Source organism: Vulpes vulpes, chromosome 12 (genome assembly GCF_048418805.1).
Source record: "Vulpes vulpes isolate BD-2025 chromosome 12, VulVul3, whole genome shotgun sequence".
Lineage (NCBI taxonomy): Eukaryota > Metazoa > Chordata > Mammalia > Carnivora > Canidae > Vulpes > Vulpes vulpes.
Genome location: NC_132791.1, coordinates 147326066 through 147345725, shown reverse-complemented (window position 1 = coordinate 147345725; position 19660 = coordinate 147326066). Strand labels below are relative to the sequence as shown.

General features: G+C 37.5%; 1 protein-coding gene across 4 annotated transcripts in view; it reads left to right on the top strand.

The window, feature by feature from the left end:
• Positions 1-19660, top strand: part of UBE2U (ubiquitin conjugating enzyme E2 U) — a 50324-nt gene that overhangs the window by 8129 nt on the left and 22535 nt on the right. For 2 of the 4 annotated variants that reach the window (XM_025983238.2, XM_025983237.2), the window contains 4 exons: positions 675-772; positions 6228-6348; positions 14936-14984; positions 18556-18644. In XM_025983238.2, the coding sequence (XP_025839023.2) occupies positions 675-772; positions 6228-6348; positions 14936-14984; positions 18556-18644 (357 nt within the window). The remainder of the gene's footprint in view (positions 1-674; positions 773-6227; positions 6349-14935; positions 14985-18555; positions 18645-19660) is intronic. The other 2 variants (XM_025983240.2, XM_072730720.1) reach the window with 2 other exon arrangements.

Here is a 19660-nt window from a genome sequence, read left to right as displayed (position 1 = left end):
TCAAAATTTTCTTTTTAGTTCTTAACTTTTTATTGCAAGATTTTCCTATTAGAGTAGAAATGTGGGATGCCTGAGTGGCTCAGCGATTGAGCACCTACCTTTGGCTCAGGACGTGATCCTGGAGTTCCGGGATCAAGTCACACATCAGACTCCTGCATGGAGCCTGCTTCTCCTCCCTCTGCGTGTGTCTGTGCGCTCTCATGAATAAATAAAAAAAAACTTTAAAAATATAGCAGAAATGTTTCCCTTATTCATTTGTTGAAGTTTTTTTATATATCAATAAGACAGTTATTAAAATGATACCTATCACTTGGGGGGAAGTTGCTACACATCAGGTACTCTATTAAATATTTTTAAGTTCTTTTCAGTGACGGAAGGTACTTTCATCATATCCCCATCTCACATATAAGGAAAGTTAGACCTAGAGAAGTGAAGTTAAATTGCTCAACATTGCAGAGCTGACAAGTCAGGGAGTCAACATTCGGATCTCTGTGTATCTTATACTGAAACCCATGCCTTTAATAGCTACACTATATCAGCTATCCGTCATCTTCACTGAAAATACTTTTCTGCTTTGTCTTTTGCTTTCTGATTTTGCCTATGATATTTTGATGTTCATAAATCTTAAATAATTTTATGACACGTGTCAATATTCATGTGTTATTTTAATGCAGTAGATCAAAATACTGGTCGAGTCTGTATAGATTTTTTGGATGACCCTGAAAAGTGGAATACAAACTATACATTGAGCAGCATCTTACTTACTCTCCAGGTAAGAAGAGATTAATATAACACTCTTTAATTCTGTCAATTATCTCAGTTACTCAAAATATAAGGAATAAGATGTGCAATGAATATTTAAATGTTTGAAGGATTTGTTTTTTTGTTTGTTTGTTTGAAGGATTTGAATAAGCTTTTTTAAATCAATAGAATTTTTATACCAAGGCTATAGAGTGGAACTTAGAAAGATTATTATTTTAAAGTGAAATTGATAGTTAAGGCCCTTTACAATGAAAGAATACATATTTTATTTAAAAAAAAGAACTGGATAGGGGCAGCCCAGGTGGCTCAGTGGTTTAGTGCCACCTTCAGCTCAGGGCATGATCCTGGAGACAGACAGGAGACTCAGGATGGAGTCCCACGTCAGGCTCCCTGCATGGAGCCTGCTTCTCCCTCTGCCTGTGTCTCTGTCTCTGTCTCTCTCTCTCTATCTCTCTCTCATAAATAAATAAAATCTTTGGGGAAAAAAAAAGAACTGGATGGTTTCAATTTTAGAAATATAGTCTTAAGTTTTCTTTTGGCTTCTAACTTCATAATATTGGAAGTGGATCTTTCCTCATTCATGAGTGTTGCCTTCCTCAGAAAGGTGAATCAGATAGCTACAATTTAAAGTGTTCAGCTTTATCCTTTGCTACTTGCTCTTTTGTAAACTTTCATATCAAACCCAGTGAACAATTAAAGCAGGGATTGTGTCTTCCTCTCAGATTGATACTGTCTCTGGAATGCTCCTTTGCCCCCTGGATTCACACATTGTCCTTAGAAGCATGCCTCAGTGTTGTGTTATTTCTGACCCTCAATGAACCTCCTTTCTCATCTGGTCCTAAAATAAATTATTTTAATAGCACTTGCTTTGACCACCTATAATCCAGCTCAGTAATGTTTCCATGTACCTACTCATTAATATTATCTGAAGATAATCTATTAAATTTTGATTATCTAGAATACTTACATATTCTGGCTTAACTGAATTCTCTCAAACACATAAAATTATAATACAAATCCCACTTTTTTATTTCTGAAAAAAAATTTCTGTCTAGTCATCTTAGTGCACCGAGGAAAGCAGTCTTTTTTAAAGATTAAGTGTTCAAATGTATTCACTCATTCACTCTGCAAATATGTGCTGAGCACCTACATGTGCTAGGCCATGTTAGGAAAGAGACATTTGAGCAAAATCTAAAGTAAGTGAACATAATTTGCAAATATCTGGGGTTGATCTTTTGGATTCCTTCAACTTGAGTCCTATTTCTGTCTATTCCACCTAAATTAGAATCTGCCTTAAGAATAGTAAAACTGAAGGTTCCTGGTAGCTTAGTCAATTAAGTATCTGGCTCTATTCCAGCTCAGGCCATGATCTCAGGGTTGTGAGATCAAGCCTCAAGTCAGGCTCTGCACTGGGCATGGAGCCTGCTTGAGATTCTCTCTCTCCCTTTGCCCCTCCTTCCCTCTCTAAAATGCATAAATAAATCTCTTTTTTTTTTAACTTTTTTTTTTTTTAAGATTTTACCTGTTTATTCATGAAAGAGACAGAGACACAGGCAGAGGGAGAAGCAGGCCCCATGCAGGAAGCCCGACATGCGACCCAATCCCAGGACTCCAGGATCACGCCCTGAGCCAAAGGCAGACGCTTAACCGCTGAGCCACCCAGGCGTCCCACATAAATAAATCTTAAAAAAAAAAAATAATAGTAAAACGTTGTTTCACAGCTCTGTGCTCAGCAGGGAGCCTGCTTAGACTTTTCTCTCTTCTTCCTTCTCGCTTTCCCCTCCCCACCCTCGTGCACTGGTTCATTCTCTCTCTCTCTCTCTCTCTCTCTCTCTAATTAAAAAAAAAAATAGAAAGGAAAAGAAAATCACTGAAAGTTATAAAGAAAAACCCCATCCCTAATGTGATTAGCATTTCCCGCTAATATTTTCTCCCATATTTTTGTGTAATCTTTCAGTTGCCCATTCACTGCAAGGTTAATGTCAGTTCTATTTCCTGACACCTGGGCTTCAGACTCGCCCTAACAGCACAGTGCAGCCCCATTCCTATTATATCTTCATGCTTTTCTTTACTCACAGTGCTTGGTTCAATCCAGGTTAAAAACAGTATTTATAGAGTTCTCAATTCTAAAGTTACAAACCCAAGTGAGTCTTGCACCTTAAAAAGTGCTCAGTCCAGTTTCTGACTGGCAACTCATTTTCTCCTTCCCTTTTGCTCAATCTGTCCGGGAAGCAGCTGACTACATTGGAAGAGTCAGGGCCAATGAGTCCTCCACTGGGATGCCTTTCCGGACTTTCTTCAGAGGTAGAATTGATGGCTTTGGTATTTGAGGGATTTCTTTTGTCTCCCACCCATTGCGTGGTACTCGAAGGAAATTTCTATCAGAGGGATATAATACTGTAGCGCACATACTGTTTTCTTACCTGTCTTCCCCTATTGGATTACAAGCTTCCCTTACTGGACTACAAACTCCTTGAGGTCAGGAAGCAGGTCCAGTTCATCTCCAATACCCAGGACAATGCTGACAGTAAATGCTAAATAACATTAATGAAAAAATGAACCTGAATTTTTTTTACTTTGTTCCAATTATGGTTTATATGTATAAGTTATTTAACCTATTTTTCACTGACCATTTTATGCCAAGTAATTTTCCTATTGTTGAATCTAATATTTTAATGGCTATCTAATAGCCCTCTCAAGGCCAGTGCTTCCCAGTAGAACTTTCTGTGCTGACAGAAATATCCAATATCTATGCTGTCCAATACAGTAGGCACTAGTCACTTGATTATTGCGCCCTTGAAATGTTGCTAGTGTAACTGAGGAGAACTGTTTTTTTCATTTATTTTGTTTAATTTCAATTTTAATAGCCACATATGGCTGGTGCCCACTGTAATGGACAGTACACGAATAAACCATAATTTCTGAGTACTTTGCTTTGAATAATAGATGAGACATAGGGATGCCTGGGTGGCTCAGCGGTTGAGCATCTGCCTTTGGCTCAGGGCATGATCCTGGTCTCAGGATCAACTCCGACATCGGGCTCCCTGCGAGGAGCCTGCTTCTCCCTCTACCTGTGTCTCTGCCTCTCTCTGTATCTCTTTCATGAATAAACAAACAAAATCTTAAAAAAGAAAATAGATGAGATTATGTATAATGATCACATTTTTTTTCAGGGGAGTGGCTTTTTGAAATGGTGTGTAAAAAATTTAAAGTCTAAATATACTAATCATCTCCTAAAACTTTTATAATCTTACAGAAGATTATAAGAACACTTGTACTTAATGCAAAGATAAATAGCAACACCATCCATAAAAGGAATTCCAAATTCACAGGCCTTAACTAATTGGAAATTATAAATAGTACCTATTGTTGCCATTGTTTACTAATGCTCCAGTTTTTTTGTACTTTTCCTCTGGAAAGCTGCTTTGTTGTTCCACACTATCACATGACATGGCTCATTTAAAAGTTGGACCTGGGACACCTGAGTGGCTCAGTGGTTTAGCGCCACCTGCAGCCCAGGGCGTGATCCTGGAGTCCCTGGATTGAGTCTTGCATTGGGCTCTCTGCATGGAGCCTGCTTCTCCCTCAGCCTGTGTCTCTGCCTCTCTCTCTCTCTGTGTCTCTCATGAATAAATAAGTAAAATATTAAAAAAATAAAAGTTAGACCTTTTCTTTTTACTATTTTAGCAGGGTTTCTGACTCATACATTTTAATATATTCCAGTTATTAAAAATCATTAAGTATACTTAGTAGCTTGTGTACACATAATATCAAAAGGTCTTAGGCACAGTGTCAATGTGAAGACTATTGAATAAACTTTACCAGATGTGCCTCTCTGAGTAGGATTATCACTCCAGCTAAAGACCAAAAACTTGTTCTTGAAGATAGATTTCATCTGCTTCCTACCCACTTTGAAAAGTTTGGTGTAATCCACACTGAATCCTTATTTAAGCAACTTAGAATACTCTTGGAGATATAGCTCAAATGTGTTTTCCAAACAGAAAGCTCAAATAACAGCAGTAAATTCTTACTGCCTTTGAAATATCAGACAACAGATTATTGCTTTCATTAGTGATGAGTGTCATCATTTCCATGACACTTAAGTCACAGTTATCCATTTTGACCTTCATCTATGCTTAGGTGTTCTTGTAGTTATTATCTTGGCTGCATCTTATCTAATTTGCATGTTATATTCAGAATACTGAAATTATTGAATACATATTTGCAATTTGGGCAAATAATAATTTTGAGGTGTTAGATAAACAAGATCATGGTCTGGCCGAAAAGTTTTGGTTACTCCAGGACCCCTATTTAGTCTAGATGCACATGTACTATAGCAGGCAGAATTTTAAAGATATTGCTCCAAGACTTCCATCCTCTGGTTATTCAATCTAATCTACTTACTGCTGTTAAAGGGTTTTGCAGATGGAATTGCAGTTACTAATCAGCTGACCTTAAAATAGGAAGGTTATCCTGAATTATAGAGGCGGACCCAAAGTAATTATGTGACCCCCTTAACAATAGGAGAGGAAAGCAGAAGAGTCAGTCAGAGAAATAGAGTGGGAGGAGAATGTATGTGGCAGGAGGAAACATCAGAGAGATTCCAAGCATAAGAAGGATTTTTCATACCTTAATTGCTGTGAGATGTTGGGGTCCAAATGTAACCTGCGAGAGACCTCTTGGAGCTAAGAATGGCCCCAAGCTAATAGCCAGCAAGGAAACAGTGATCTCAGTCCTACAAAGATAAGGGACTGAATTCAGCTAAAAACAACTTGAGCTTGGAAACGTTCTTTCAGAACCTCTGATGAGAGTGTAACCAGCTGACACTTTGATTTTAGTCTTGTTAAATCTGGAAAAGAGAAACCAGACTAACCACCTTAGACTTCCTGCCTACCAAAATGTGAAATAATAAATTTGTATTGTGTTAAGCTGCTAAATTTGCACTAATTAGTTACAGCAGCAATAGAAAACTATAGATGCCAAATTAATCATTCAATAATCTGGAGGGATGTTGAAGTATACATAGCCTTACTACATATATTTGTTTATCCATGACCTAAATAATATGTTAAAAATTACACTTATTTTTTTAACGGAAATGTTTCAGTGTTGCCTAATGTCTAGTTTCCTTTATATGTAAATCAAATTTAAATTCATGTGATAAAAAAGAATAGGCTAGAGGAAGGAACTTGTAGCTTGCTTTGATCCTAATGTTTGGCTCTTGAATATACAACAGTATAAAGCCAAGATAGAAAACAAATTAAAAAATAAAAAATAAATAAAAAATAAAACCAAGATAGACCAAGAGTTCCCTGAGAGTAAGGGCCATGTCTCATTTGTCTTTGTATCTGTCTCCAGATGGATACAGAGTAGGCATGTAATAAACGCTTGTTACTGTTGGATGTGTTGGCTTGTCTTTTTGCTCTAGCAAAAGAGTTTAAGAATGTTTATATTTTTTCTTATAGGTTATGCTTTCTAATCCAGTTCTAGAAAATCCAGTGAATTTGGAAGCAGCCCGAATGCTGATTAAAGATGAATCTCTGTACAAACAAATAGTTCTAAGACTTTTCAGCCAACCAATACAATGTAAGAACTGCCTACTTATTGTTTTTGCCATTATTAATTATGCATTTATAGCAAATAAATGATCTAGCAAATAACTGTTATATAAAGTATTTTCTGTATCCATTTTCAGTAATGAAATCATCCTAAGATTTCTCCTACTGTACCTGTTTGTCAAGCCAATCAGTTATCAAAAAAAAAAACAAAACAAAACAATTAAAAAGTGGTTCTTTAGAGATTATCAGCAATCATAAGCTTAGTAGTTTTAAATGTTCTAGTCATATGGATAGATGGTACTGACTAAAACTTATTTACCCATCATAAAGATATGACATCTGATTTTAACTCTTTGTTCTATGATGGATATTTCCCAGATTTCACCTGCAGTACCCCAGATCTTACTGAACTGGGACTCCTTTCCTCTTGATTAGCAAAGTGTTCAGCTTTTTGTTTGGAAGAGATCATCCCTGAAGGTATTCCTTCTAAGAGTCCATGTGGAAATGATACCTGAGGCTCTTCAATCTTTCTGCTTTCTTGACTGGTGGTGGTGGAGTAGTTTTTTGATACCCTAGTTTTACCTCTTCATGATTTAACCCAGCATTTCTACTGCTTCTGTGTTCTCTTTGTAGTTAGCAGAATAATACTGTTGGCTCCTTATGCCAGAGGAGTTCATCACAAATGAGGATTGGGCCCCCAGTGACATAGTTCTTTCCTCTATATCCTGCCCAGCTGTGCACAGCAGCCAGGCATAGCGGCTGCTGTCATTATCTCCCTAATAGCAAGCCTTGCTGTTCAGACTCATTCTGCCAAAGGGATCTCTCACATGCTTTTTCTTTCAGATGTCCCGTTTCTTTTTCCAGTCCCCTTCCAGGGTCTGCCAGTCCATTAGCTGGGTCTGTACAATTGTGAGGAAGTTCAAGTGCTCCTCCACAGCACTTTGAGTCTGGTGCAAATCAAGCAATGTCGATTAGGCATCCATTTTGGTGCCTTCAAACATTTCATGATTGTTGTGGAGTCCCTCAAACATTCCTTGAGTTTTGAAGCTGGTTAGTACACGGAGGAATCCTATTGCATCACTCTGACCACATTTCTGACCTACCAGAATACTGTAGCATCTACTACTGTATCTTTTCTGCTCAGTTACTATTTGTGCAATGAATGAATGAACAATTTATATTACTTAACCTTCCATTGAGCTCTGTGGTACTACCATTTTAAAGAAATATTCTGTAATAAAAGTATATCCAAAAAAAAACTATATCCATAGCCTGGTAAATGGAAATTTAAAAACTGGTTTTAAAGGCTTTTCTATGGCAAATGATTCTGTGCAACAAATTTTGGGTTTGCCTTGCCAAAAAGAATGATGAGAAAGAAACTGGAGAGAAGTCAGCCCTTCCTTTTGTCCACCTGCCCACTAGATGCCATCCTTCACTCTTTTGCTTCTCCAGCTGTACCATCAATCCAGGCAGAAAAGCTGCCCCAGTTGCCAAATCACCCTGCTGATGAGCAACAGCAAATAGTACTTTGGCAGGTTTTCACTATATTCTTTAGTTATGTTGGTGAAATATGTGGAAATCCAAGACAGTAAATAGTTATAAGTTTGCTTGTCATCTCAGCCAGACTAGGAGTGGTAGCCTTGGGTACCATGAAGAGAGTGACTTCCTGCAGCTTCCAAGGGAAAGAGTGTCCATGATATAGCAGAGACATCTGCTAAGGGGCAAGGAGTGGGAAAGAAGTTGCATAAAACTCATTCACCCTAAATTATATGGTAGTCTAGAACTATGTGGATGTCTGTGAAAAACTGCATCCAGTGAGAATTACTTGTAACTACTTGAAAAGTGTCACTAGAATGCTGCAAGAATCATCTTTCATCGATTTCAAATGTTAATAAAGAGGTCTAGAAAAAGCATAAAGGGAATTGCCACATTTCTAAGTAACACAAAACTGGAACAGATAGTTTATTGTATAAGTGAGAAACTCAAGGGCCAGCGAATGGTGTCATCTCTGTAGGTGTTGATTATAGGCCAGAACTATATCCTCAGTATCCAGTGTAGGCTCTGGTTGTAGGTATTGAATAAAAATTTGTAGAATGAACAAATGAAAAAATATGTGTAAACTTAGATCTTGATTTTACTTCATAGTTTACAGAATGCTTTTACATATGTTTATTCATCTGATCCTCAGACTCTTCCTCAGTAGGAGCTGAGGATCATTGATGAAGTGGTTGGCTAAGGCCGCAGAGAGCAAGCTGCAGAGCCAGAGCTTCAAACTAGGCATTCCCCTTCCCTTGTGCCTACAAATTTAATGGAATGAGCATAAAGTCATTCACTTGGATCAAAGGATTAAAATTTCCAAGTAAAGAATGGGAGAGGCCTGACTTGATAGCAGAACTCTATAAAAAAATTCTTGGGGAGCTATTTGATCATAAACTTAATGTGAACCACTAATAGAAAGTGCCCTTCCACTAGGCATGTGTTGTATGATAACTCCACTCCACTCTGATGTGGTGGGCCCTTGTCTGGAATACCAGCATGCTCAATTTGGAGCAGCACATTTACTGAGCTGAAGAAACTGTATATATTTAGCTGATGGAAGAAATGACAAAAGGCAGTTGTAAAAGCTGTTTTCAAATATTTGAAAGACTTTCATATAGAAAACGGCAGTTTCTTCTTTGTTGTTTCAAAAAACTAAAGTAGCTACACTCAGCTCTACCTTCCCCAGGCCTACTAGATTGTAGCTGCTATAGTTCAGAATCTGCCGGGTTGGCCCTGCCTTGTACCAGAACATACCTTGACTATATTGGGGACTTTCCCCTCATAATCAGTGGTCTGGAATTAATTTTTTATCCTAAGCCTAAGCCTGGTATTTGGCATGCAGACATGCAAATGCCTCTCATTCCCCAAACCTTACATAACGTGTTGCTTGCCTAGCCTGAGCAGCTAGGTCTTGAACTTGGTGTAATTGACAAGAACATGTTAAGCTCTGAGCCCAGCCCCAGCTCAAGGTAGGGGTCTCAAAGACATTCCCCAATCCTGCCCTCCTCTTTTGGACCTGGGCCCTCTCTCCCTTACTGATAGTGAGTCCCAGACTGCCCAGGACAGTCCTGGTATAATTATTTCTAGCATCCCCTTTGACTTTGTGCTCCGGTTTGCACAACAAATTACATAGTCACTTGGATGCCTGACTGATCTCTCTTACCAGCAAATGCCATGGAAGTTGTAAGCATCCCTGGTGGTAACGCCCATCCAGATCCTGGCTGGCAGGAGGGAGAACTTTCTAAAAATTCACGTTGCTTAAGAATGGAAAAGGCTGCCATCACTAATAGCCTGCTTTGAGAACTAGTGTTCAGGTAGTAAAGTTTAAGAGCTCTTTTTTGTGGATGCTGTGAGAGAGCTTCTTACTCAGTGTTGAGAGTTGGACTAACAAAGGGATTTTTCAAGTACTTTCCAACTTAGGCCTCAACTTGTTTATGAAAACTTGGAAGAGGGAGGAGAAGAGGTCTGGAAGGAGATAACGCATAACAGCTATCTTGCTTCCCAGCTTTTGTATTGCTACTTATTTACTAAAGTGTCACAAAGAGATATTATATAAGCCTGTATGTACTTTTTTCCCAAGCTGAGTGAATTTTTATTTCTATGTGGTTATATAGTCAAATAATATTTATCTTCTGTTTATCATGGTTTTTAAATTTTTTTTATTTTTTTTTTAATTTTTTATTTATTTTATGATAGTCACAGAGAGAGAGAGAGAGAGGCAGAAACATAGGCAGAGGGAGAAGCAGGTTCCATGCACCGGGAGCCCGTTGTGGGATTCGATCCCGGATCTCCAGGATCGCGCCCTGGGCCAAAGGCAGGTGCCAAACCGCTGCGCCACCCAGGGATCCCTATCATGGTTTTTTTTTTTAAGCATCAAGTTTATATAATCTTTAAAAATCTTTGGTTGAAAGAAAATAGAAGAGTATAAAAATAGTAAAACTCACTATCAGTGGTCACACCTGACATAATTTTTCTTTTCGCCAGGCATATTCCTGTAACTTTTGCTAAGTAAAGGAGAGTCATACTAATAAGTTTCAGATATTTATCTGAATAAACTAATATAATAACTGCCAGATATTATGACAGTGATCATTAGAATAGAGAGGAATTATAGAAATATTAGGGAGATTATAATACTAATTTATATCCTACAGCTTTAAAAAAAACCTGGTCATTCTGCAAATCCATCCCATTCTTCTTGTGGTTAGGAAGATACTGTGATAGGCATTTGATCCTTCTTCAGTTCATGCTCTGAATTAGTTCATTGACAGCTTTTTTTGTTTGTTTCATCCTCCTAACAGTAGAACAATTTTAAAGAAAATGGGTTCTGTGCTTAAAGTAGGTGATGTCTCATAGGACTTCTGGTTTGGTTTTTCTCTTTAGAGGGACTGTTTTTTACTGTTAGTTGCAGGAATACGCCTTCCTGGATGTCAGCAAAAAAGAAATTTAGTCCAATAGCATAGCTTGCTCACTAAAGAACATGAGCTTGGGGATCCCTGGGTGGCTCAGTGGTTTAGCGCCTGCCTTCGGCCCAGGGCCTGATTCTGGAGTCCCAGGATCAATTCCCACATCAGGCTCCCTGCATGGAGCCTGCTTCTTGATCTGCCTGTGTCTCTGCCTCTCTCTCTCTCTCTCTCTCTCTCTCTGTCTCTCATGAATAAATAAATAAAATCTTAAAAAAAAAAAAAAGGAACATGAGCTTTAGCACCATTGTACAGACCTAGTGTGGTTGTTGATGATGACGTTGTTGTTATAGATAGCCTGTTATTCATAGATGTCAGGAGATACAGCGACCAAGTTTAACAGGATGGTGTGTGTGGATCTCCTTGGCAAAATTAGAAACTTCTTTTTTTCTTGTTTGTATTTCATTGTACCAGGTAGTCCAGTAACTTTCAGCAAAGTATCTAGTTGCTAGTTTTAACTAAAAATATTATTTATTTTCTATCAAAGAAATATGTTTATAGCTTCAAAGAACAAATTATATGAATCATTTTTTCCCCAAATGAATGGGGAATCAGCCCAGGGCCTGATCCTGGAGACCCGGGATCGAGTCCCACATCGGGCTCCCTGTGTTCAAGTTTTCTATTTCTTCCTGCTACAGTTTTGGGAGGTAGAAATTTATCTATTTCTTCTAGGTTTTTGGCATATGAATTTTTATAATATTCTCCTATAAACCTTTGTATTTCTATGATGTCACTTGTTATTTTTCCTCTTTCATTTCTGGTTTTTGAGTTCTCTCTCTCTCCCTTTTTTCTTTTTATGAGTCTGGCTAAAGTTTTATCAGTTTTGTTGATATTTTTAAAGAACCATCTCCTGATTTCATTGATTTGTTCTATTTTTTATTTTCTATTTTGTTTATTTATGCTCTAACCTTGATTATTTCCTTCCTTTTACTGGTTTTAAGTTTTGTTTGTTCTTCTTTTTCTAGCTCCTTTAGGTGTAAGGTTAGATTGAGATTTTTCTTGCTTCTTGAGGCCTGTATTCCTTTAAACTTCTTTCATTTTTTTTAAAAGATTTTATTTATTTATTTGAGAGAGTGACAGAGCAAGCATGAACAAGGTGGTGGGCAGAGGGAGAGGGAGAAGCAGACTCCCCTCTGAGGAGGGAGCTGATGCGGGGCTTGATCCCAGGACCCTGGGATCATGACCTGAGCCAAAGGCAGATGCTTAACCACCTGAGCCACCCAGGTGCCCCTAAACTTCTTTCAAAGAACAACTTTTGCTGCAACCCAAAGATTTTAGACCACTGTATTTTTGTTTTCATCTGTCTCCCTGTATTTTTTTATATGCTTTTTGATTTCCTGGTTGACCCATTCATTGTTAGTAGCATGTATTTGTGTTCTTTCCAGAGTTTTTCTTGCAGGTGATCTATAGTTTCATAGTGTTGTGGTTGGAAAAGATGTGTAGTGTGATTTCAGTCTTTCCGAATTGGTTCAGACTTGTTTTGTGGCCTAACGTGATCTAAAGAATGTTCTGTGTGATCTTGAAAAGAATGTGTATTATGCTGTTTCAGGATAGAAAGCTGTGAATGTCTGTTAGACCATCTGATCCAATGTATCCTTCAAAGCCACTGTTTCCTTATTGATTATCTGTTTGGATAATCTATCCAATGACATGAGTGGGGTGTTAAAGTCCCCTGCTATTTCTGTATTTCTGTCAATTTCTTCTTTTATGCTTATTATTAACTGCTTTATGAATTTGGGTGCATAAATATTTACAATTGTTATATTTTCTTGTTGGATTTTTCCCTTTATGATTGTATAGTGTCCCTTTTTCTCTTTGTTACAGTCTTGGTTTAAAATCTATTTTGTCCAATATTTGTATTGCTACGCCAGCTTTCTTTTTACTTCCGTTTGCATGATAAATGCTTTCCCATCCCTTCACTTTCAATATGCATGTATCTTTAGGTCTGAAATGAGTCTTTTTGAGGCAGCATATAGATGGGTCTTACTCCTTTATCCATTCTGTTATCTTGTGTCTTCTGATTGGAGTGTTTAGTCCATTTACATTCAAATTAACTATTGATAGGTTAGTACTTTGCATATGCGTTACTGGTTTTTGACTTGTGGTTACCATTAGGTTTATATATAGCATCATATGCATGTAACAGTTTATATGAAGTTGATGGTCACTTAGGTTTGAACCCATTGATTACTCCTCTCCCCCTGTTTTAGGTATATTGTGTTATACTGTACATACTTTTAATTTATGAATCTGTTGACTGATTTTTATAGATATATTTAATTGTACTGCTTTTGTGCTTCCTACTTTTCTTACTCATGTTTATAGTCTTTCTATTCCACTGAAAGACACTTTTAACACTTCTTGTAGGGCTGGTTTAGTGGTGATGAATTCCTTTAACTTTTGTTCGTCTGGAAAACTCTCTCTCTCCTTCTTTTCAGAATGATAGCCTTGCTGGATAGAATATTCTTGAGTGCAGGGTTTTTTTCTTTCAGCATTTTGAATATATCATGCCACTCTCTGGTCTGCAAAGTTTTCGCTGAAAAATCAGCTGGTAGCCTTACAAGGTTTCTCTTGTATGTAACTGTTTTCTTTTCTCTTGTTGCTTTAAAAATAATCTTTTTCACTACTTTTTACCATTTTAATTATAGTGTATCTCTATGTGGACCTCCTTGGGTTGATTTTCTTGGGGGCTCTCTGTGCCTCCTGAATTTGGATTTCTGTTTCCTTCCCCGGATTTGGGAAGTTTTCAGTTATTATTTCTTCAAATACATTTTCTACCCTCCTCCTCTCTCTCTTCTCCTGGGATCCCTATTATGCAAATGTTATTATGCTTGATAGTGTTACTGAGTTCCCTTAGTTTATTTTCATTTTTATTTTTTCTCTCTCCTATTCAGCTTGATTCCTTTCTATTACTCTGTTTTCCACAGCACGGATCCGTTTTTTTGCTTCCTCTAGGCTGCTCTTTATTCCATTTAGTGTAGTTTTAATTTTAGTTATTGAGTTCTTCATTTCTGATTGGTTCTTTTTTATGTTTTTCCATATCTTTTTTGAGGGTCTCTTTGAGGTCCTCCATTCTTTTATAAAATACAGTGAATATCTTTGTGACCATTACTTTAAATTCTCTATCAGACATATTACTTATTTCCATTTTGTTTAGCTCTCTTGCTATGATTTTGCCCTGTTCTTTCATTTGAGGCATATTCCTCTGTCTCCTCATTTTGTCTAACTCTGTGTCTGTGTCTTTGTGTTAGGAAGGTCAGTAATGTCTCCTTCTATTGGAAGTAGTGACATATGAAGAAGAGTCCTGTAGTGCCCTACTGCACATGTCTCCTGTTCACCAGAACCTTGTTATTCAGGGTTGCCTCCTGAGTGTGTTGTACATGCACCGCTATTGTAGATGACCTGTTTTTGCCTTCAGTCATCTTAGTGGCTCTCTTTTCCTGTCAGAAACAGGCTTTTGTCCCTGTGTTGTTAGTGGATTGGTCTAGGGCCACTTCAGGCTTGAGTTGAGTCAGACCAGGTGTTTGCCAGAGATGCAGTAGAATCAAACTGTAGGGCACTTTCCAAGTGTTGTTTCCTACATTGTTTCTTAAGTTCTGAAGTGTAAATCTGCGTGCTTTTTATTGGTGTCCCTCATCATGTCATTAGGTTTCAAATTTCTGGCTAAGACAATTACCACTTGACATCTTTTATCTTGAAAGAAATTGTTTTAAAAGATTTATTTATTTTAGAGAGAAAGAGAGAGGATGTGTGAACAGAGGAAGGGGCAGAGGAAGAGGGAGAGGGAAAGAAGCAGACTTCCTGCTGAGTGTGGAGCCCAACACAGGGCTCCACACAGAACTAGATGGAGAGCTCATCACTGGGCTTGATCTCATGACCTGAGATCATGATCTGAGTTGAAATCACAAGTTGGATGCTTAACTGACTGAGCCATTCAGGCACCTCTCACTGTGAAACTTTTTCTTACCTATTTTTCTTTTCCTCTTCTTGAGGTTTTATACTTTATTTTTATTCTTTTATTACCATTTTATTGAGACTTTGGAAAGAGTTTACATAAAGCTATGTATTCATTCTTCCAAGTCAACCAGAATCCTTTCATATTTTTCTTTACAGTGAGAGAGAACAGCCTTGAGTTTCCTAAAGATCCAGATAAACTTACCAGGTAAGTTTATACAGTTCCATGTCAATTTCTTTCTTTCTCTCTCTTGCTCTTTCTTTCTGTCTTTTTTCTTTCTTTCTCTTTCATCTCTACACCCAGCATGGGGCTCAAACTTACGAGTCTACTGATTAAACCCCTACAACTCTCTGGAGAGTTGTGTTTAGTTGTGTAATATCATGATTAAGAGTACAGGCTCTGGAATCATCTGGCCTGTGTTAAAATTCTCAGGTTCTGGGCAGCCTGGGTGGCTCAGCGGTTTAGCGCCACCTTCAGCCCAGGGCGTGATCCTAGAGACCCAGGATGGAGTCCCACATCGGGCTCCCTGCATGGAGCCTGCTTCTCCCTCTCCCTGTGTCTCTGCCTCTCTCTTCCTCTCTGTGTCTCTCATGAATAAATAAATAAAATCTTAAAAAAATAAAATAAAATTCTCAGGTACCACTACTTATTAGCTATGTGACTCTGGGCAGCTAACTATTTCACTCCTGTTTCTAGCAATATTTTAAACTTTTCATTATGGTATTAGTTATGATGATCTGTGATCAGTGTTGCTTCCATGAACTAGCACTACCCCATCTCTCTTCTTCCCTTAATGAATGTTCTTGTTTCCTTCACTGGCTCTTCTTAACTCTTAATTGGTTTCTGATCTTTCTTTTCTAAACACTTACTTACTCTTTCTGTGTTTGTTTTCCCTAATGGCATCATCTATCAACCTTTATGTTGATTTGACCCAAATCTCTTACTTCCAGTCTCAATTTCTCAGTCACACTCCTAAAGGTCATCACCTAAAACCCATGTTTAAATTTAAACTCATATTTTACTTCAGAATCTCTAGGTGCTTTCTGTTAATAGTAAAATTAAATGGTCTTCTGGGCTTTAGAAGAATATTTGACCCGTAGATTCCTTCACCTTTCACACCCTATCAGAAAACCAGCCTAGTCATTTCATTAGCATGTCAGAGATTCATCTCCTCCCCTTCATAGTCTCTGCTCCCACCCTCTCTTAGCTCTGCATTTCTTGCCTGAATTACTGCATCTCTTTCCTAACTTGTCTCCCTGCATTTAATCTCTCATATACTCTACTCCGCATACTAATGCCAGAAAAAACTCTTACTCACACACTCGGTTCATAATTTACTTGCCTTATTCAAGAACTTCTGATTACTCTCTATCACCTAATAAATCAGATTACTGAGTCAACTCTAGCCCATTCTCTGCCTAAATCTGAAGACCTGAGTTGCCTATTTTCAGTTATTTTATCAAATTCTAATTCCTCTGAAATTGGAACTCTCCACTCTAGTCAATGATCTCGTTACTGTTGTCTCATCCCCCAACATGCTCTATCTGTGGAAGTGCACACACCATGCTCCTTCTCTTCTGAGCCATTACTAGTACTGCTCTCCTTGCCTGAAATGCCTCTCCCAACTGTTCCAGGTCCATATCCCAAGTGACTCCTTCCCTAAAGACTCCCAAGACAAAGTTACATCTCTCTCTTCCAACCTTTTTAGCTTAGTACCACTGCCAAAGAAGTATCTGTCATTGTCATTTCCAAATGTCTGTGTTAAATGATGAAACAGTTTATATGCTAATATATAAAGTTATTCTATTAGCCAATTTAGGTATATATCTTATTTTCCCAATAGGATAATAAGCTCTGATACTCAGTTTTAAATTATGTCTTCTACTTTTTCATATTCATAATGCCAATGATAATACTCAATAAACTCTTGTTAATGTTTCAAATTATAAACACATGTGTTTTTCATACTTCCCTGTAAACTTAGTAGCCTATCTGAATAATCATAACAAGTGTTCATGTTCTCTTATTTTAAGGCACTGTTTCTTTTACAGAATTGAAAATGCAATATTCTCAAATGTTTAAGACCTTCTGCTTTGTATATTCAAACTATACCAAAGTTATACCTTTTAGGGTAATATTTTTAATTATTCTGGGGAAGAAAAGAAAGCCCCTGAAGGCTAACAGTTTGAAATTGAACAGGACACTGCTGGGAAGGGAGAGGGTCAGGGGTCGTCTCGTCAAACAGACAAAAAAAACAATGGAGACGATTGTGCTTAAAGACGGTGTATTTTCTTTCACAAGACAGTGTGTTGACAGTTTCCTTCCTCTTGGGTCATTGTTGTCTGCTAAATGATCTGTGACAGCAAATTGATCACAAGCTTTTTCATGCAGGAGATATAATGCAGCCTTTCATTTTGTTACCTCTTTTGCCAAATGCTGAAACATTTCGTTGGCAAAATTAATGTTGGTTTAATATGTCATTTAGTGGTGTAAAGCTCCGCAGGTAGCTCTGGAAACAATAATGGTAGTGATTAATTTATCTTTATCCAGTTTTAGATTTCTACTAAAGTGTGATTGCAAAAACAATAATATATCTGAAAAATGTTACTCTTAAAATTAGATATCTGTAATTATCACTTAAGTAAATGATGCAGTAAAGAATTTAGATATTGTCCCATGAATTTCCAAATCAAGGCCAATATTTACTTTAAAGTACCTACAATTCACCTATAAAAAAATTAATGCTGGTGTACTTGTTCTGACCGAAAAGTTGCTTCTTCCTTCAGAGAGCTGAGGACTTCAAATTCAAAACGGACGTAAATTAGATCTTTTACATCTGATGTTTCTGCATCTATTTAAGCCAGCTAATTGGTGATTTCACATGTCTGAAGAACATCCCAAAGGAATATTTTGTTTGTAGAGTGTTGAGAATCTCTGCAAGTAAAATATTTGCGGGGAGAAAAAATTAGAAGTGAACTTACTTAAGTGTTTCACAAATCCTGTTCAATATGTTATAACAACCTTTGCTCTCCCATTAAGGCTAAAGTAATATTAGCACAGGGAAGGAAACATGCCGGCAGGACTGTTAGAAAAGTGAGTTTTTCTCCCTCTGTGAAAATGGCCAGATTCTGTATGAAAATTAACTGATCTCAATTCTGGTGTTTTATTTCTCCTCATAATAAAAAGGAAACAAAGGTAGCTTTACTAAAATTTGGCATCAATATTTAAGAAAACTTTATTGTAGAAAGAGAAAATATGCAAGTGTGATGCTTTTCTTAAAATTCTTTTTTAATGTTAGTCGTGAAAGGCAGATATCTTAAACTTGTGTTTTTCTTTTTAAAATGAATACATGGGGATGCTTGGGTAGCTCAGCAGTTGAGTGTCTGCCTTCGGCTTAGGGCATGATCCTGAGTCCTGGGATCAAGTCCCACATCGGGTTCCCTGCACAGAGCCTACTTCTCCCTCTGCCTATGTCTCTGCCTCTCTCTCTCTCTCTCTCTGTCTCTCATGAATAAATAAATAAAATCTTTAAAAAAATGTACACATGGGTGTACACTTTTTGCATTTATTTTTGAAATATGTTTTAGATAGTTTTTCCTTTTTGTGATTTGTATGTATTAGTGGGGAAATTAATATATTAGATCATTTGTTAAAAATTGCAAATCAGTGTAATGTCTTATGGCCGGGTATTGTTATCTGAAACAATCTACTCTGATAAAATAATTTTAAAAAAGAAACGTGCAAATATTCATTATGTGATTTTAATGTATATTTTCAGATCAATTAAAGCAGTCTCATTTAATGATTACTACAAGACATGGTCTGGAATAGCCACATCAAAAGCCACAGAACATTATAGAAGTTCATGTAAGGTGATCTAGCCTTATCTTCTGTCCTTTCAGTATATATTAATCTCTTAATTACTCTGAATTTGTCTTGCTTTCAAAGACTAATTGACATATATTTGTAATCTGAAGGTGATAAACTTCTCTGTTACCTTTATATACAAATCATTCAACAACTATTAATTTAGTTCCTCTTTTGTATAGAGCCCTGGGCTAAAGTCTCATTAAAAGCCAGAAGGAGGGATCCCTGGGTGGCGCAGCGGTTTGGCGCCTGCCTTTGGCCCAGGGCGCAATCCTGGAGACCCGGGATCGAATCCCACGTCGGGCTCCCGGTGCATGGAGCCTGCTTCTCCCTCCGCCTGTGTCTCTGCCTCTCTCTTTCTCTCTGTATGACTATCATAAATAAATAAAAAAATTAAAAAAAAAAAAAAAAAAAAAAAAAGCCAGAAGGAAATATAGACAATTAGAGGGATAAAAGATGAAGTTCTCAAGCTTATGAGGTTTACTTTACTCCACCCGCAAAAGTGGAATCTTCATAGCTAGAGGAGCCTTTTTTTATTCTAAAAACAATTATCTTCAAAGCCAGAGAAAGTATTAAGTAGAAAGACAGCATGAAAACATATGAACCTATGGCTTTCAATTATATCAGTCTCAGGAAAATCACCTGTTGCCATCATACATTAGGAGCTAAAAAGACAGAAGGGGAGAACTAGACAACTTTCTAGTCCCATTTAATCAAAACTTAGAGTGTGCTGTTTTGTTATTTAGATCCAAATAGGTTATCCAGCCTGCTGCTCTGCTATCCTGCTGAAATGGCACTTGCCAAAGTTACCCATGACTTCCTAATTCCCAGGCTCAGTGATAACTTTTTAGCCTTTGTCTTCCTTGTTTACTATGCCTATCTGTCAATAATCCCCAAAGCCTCATCTCTACTCAGGCTCTCCTCTGAATTCTGCATGCATATTTACTACTATGCATTGGATAACCACCAACATGGGTAATAGGCATCTCCTACTCAAGATGTCCCAAAATGAATTT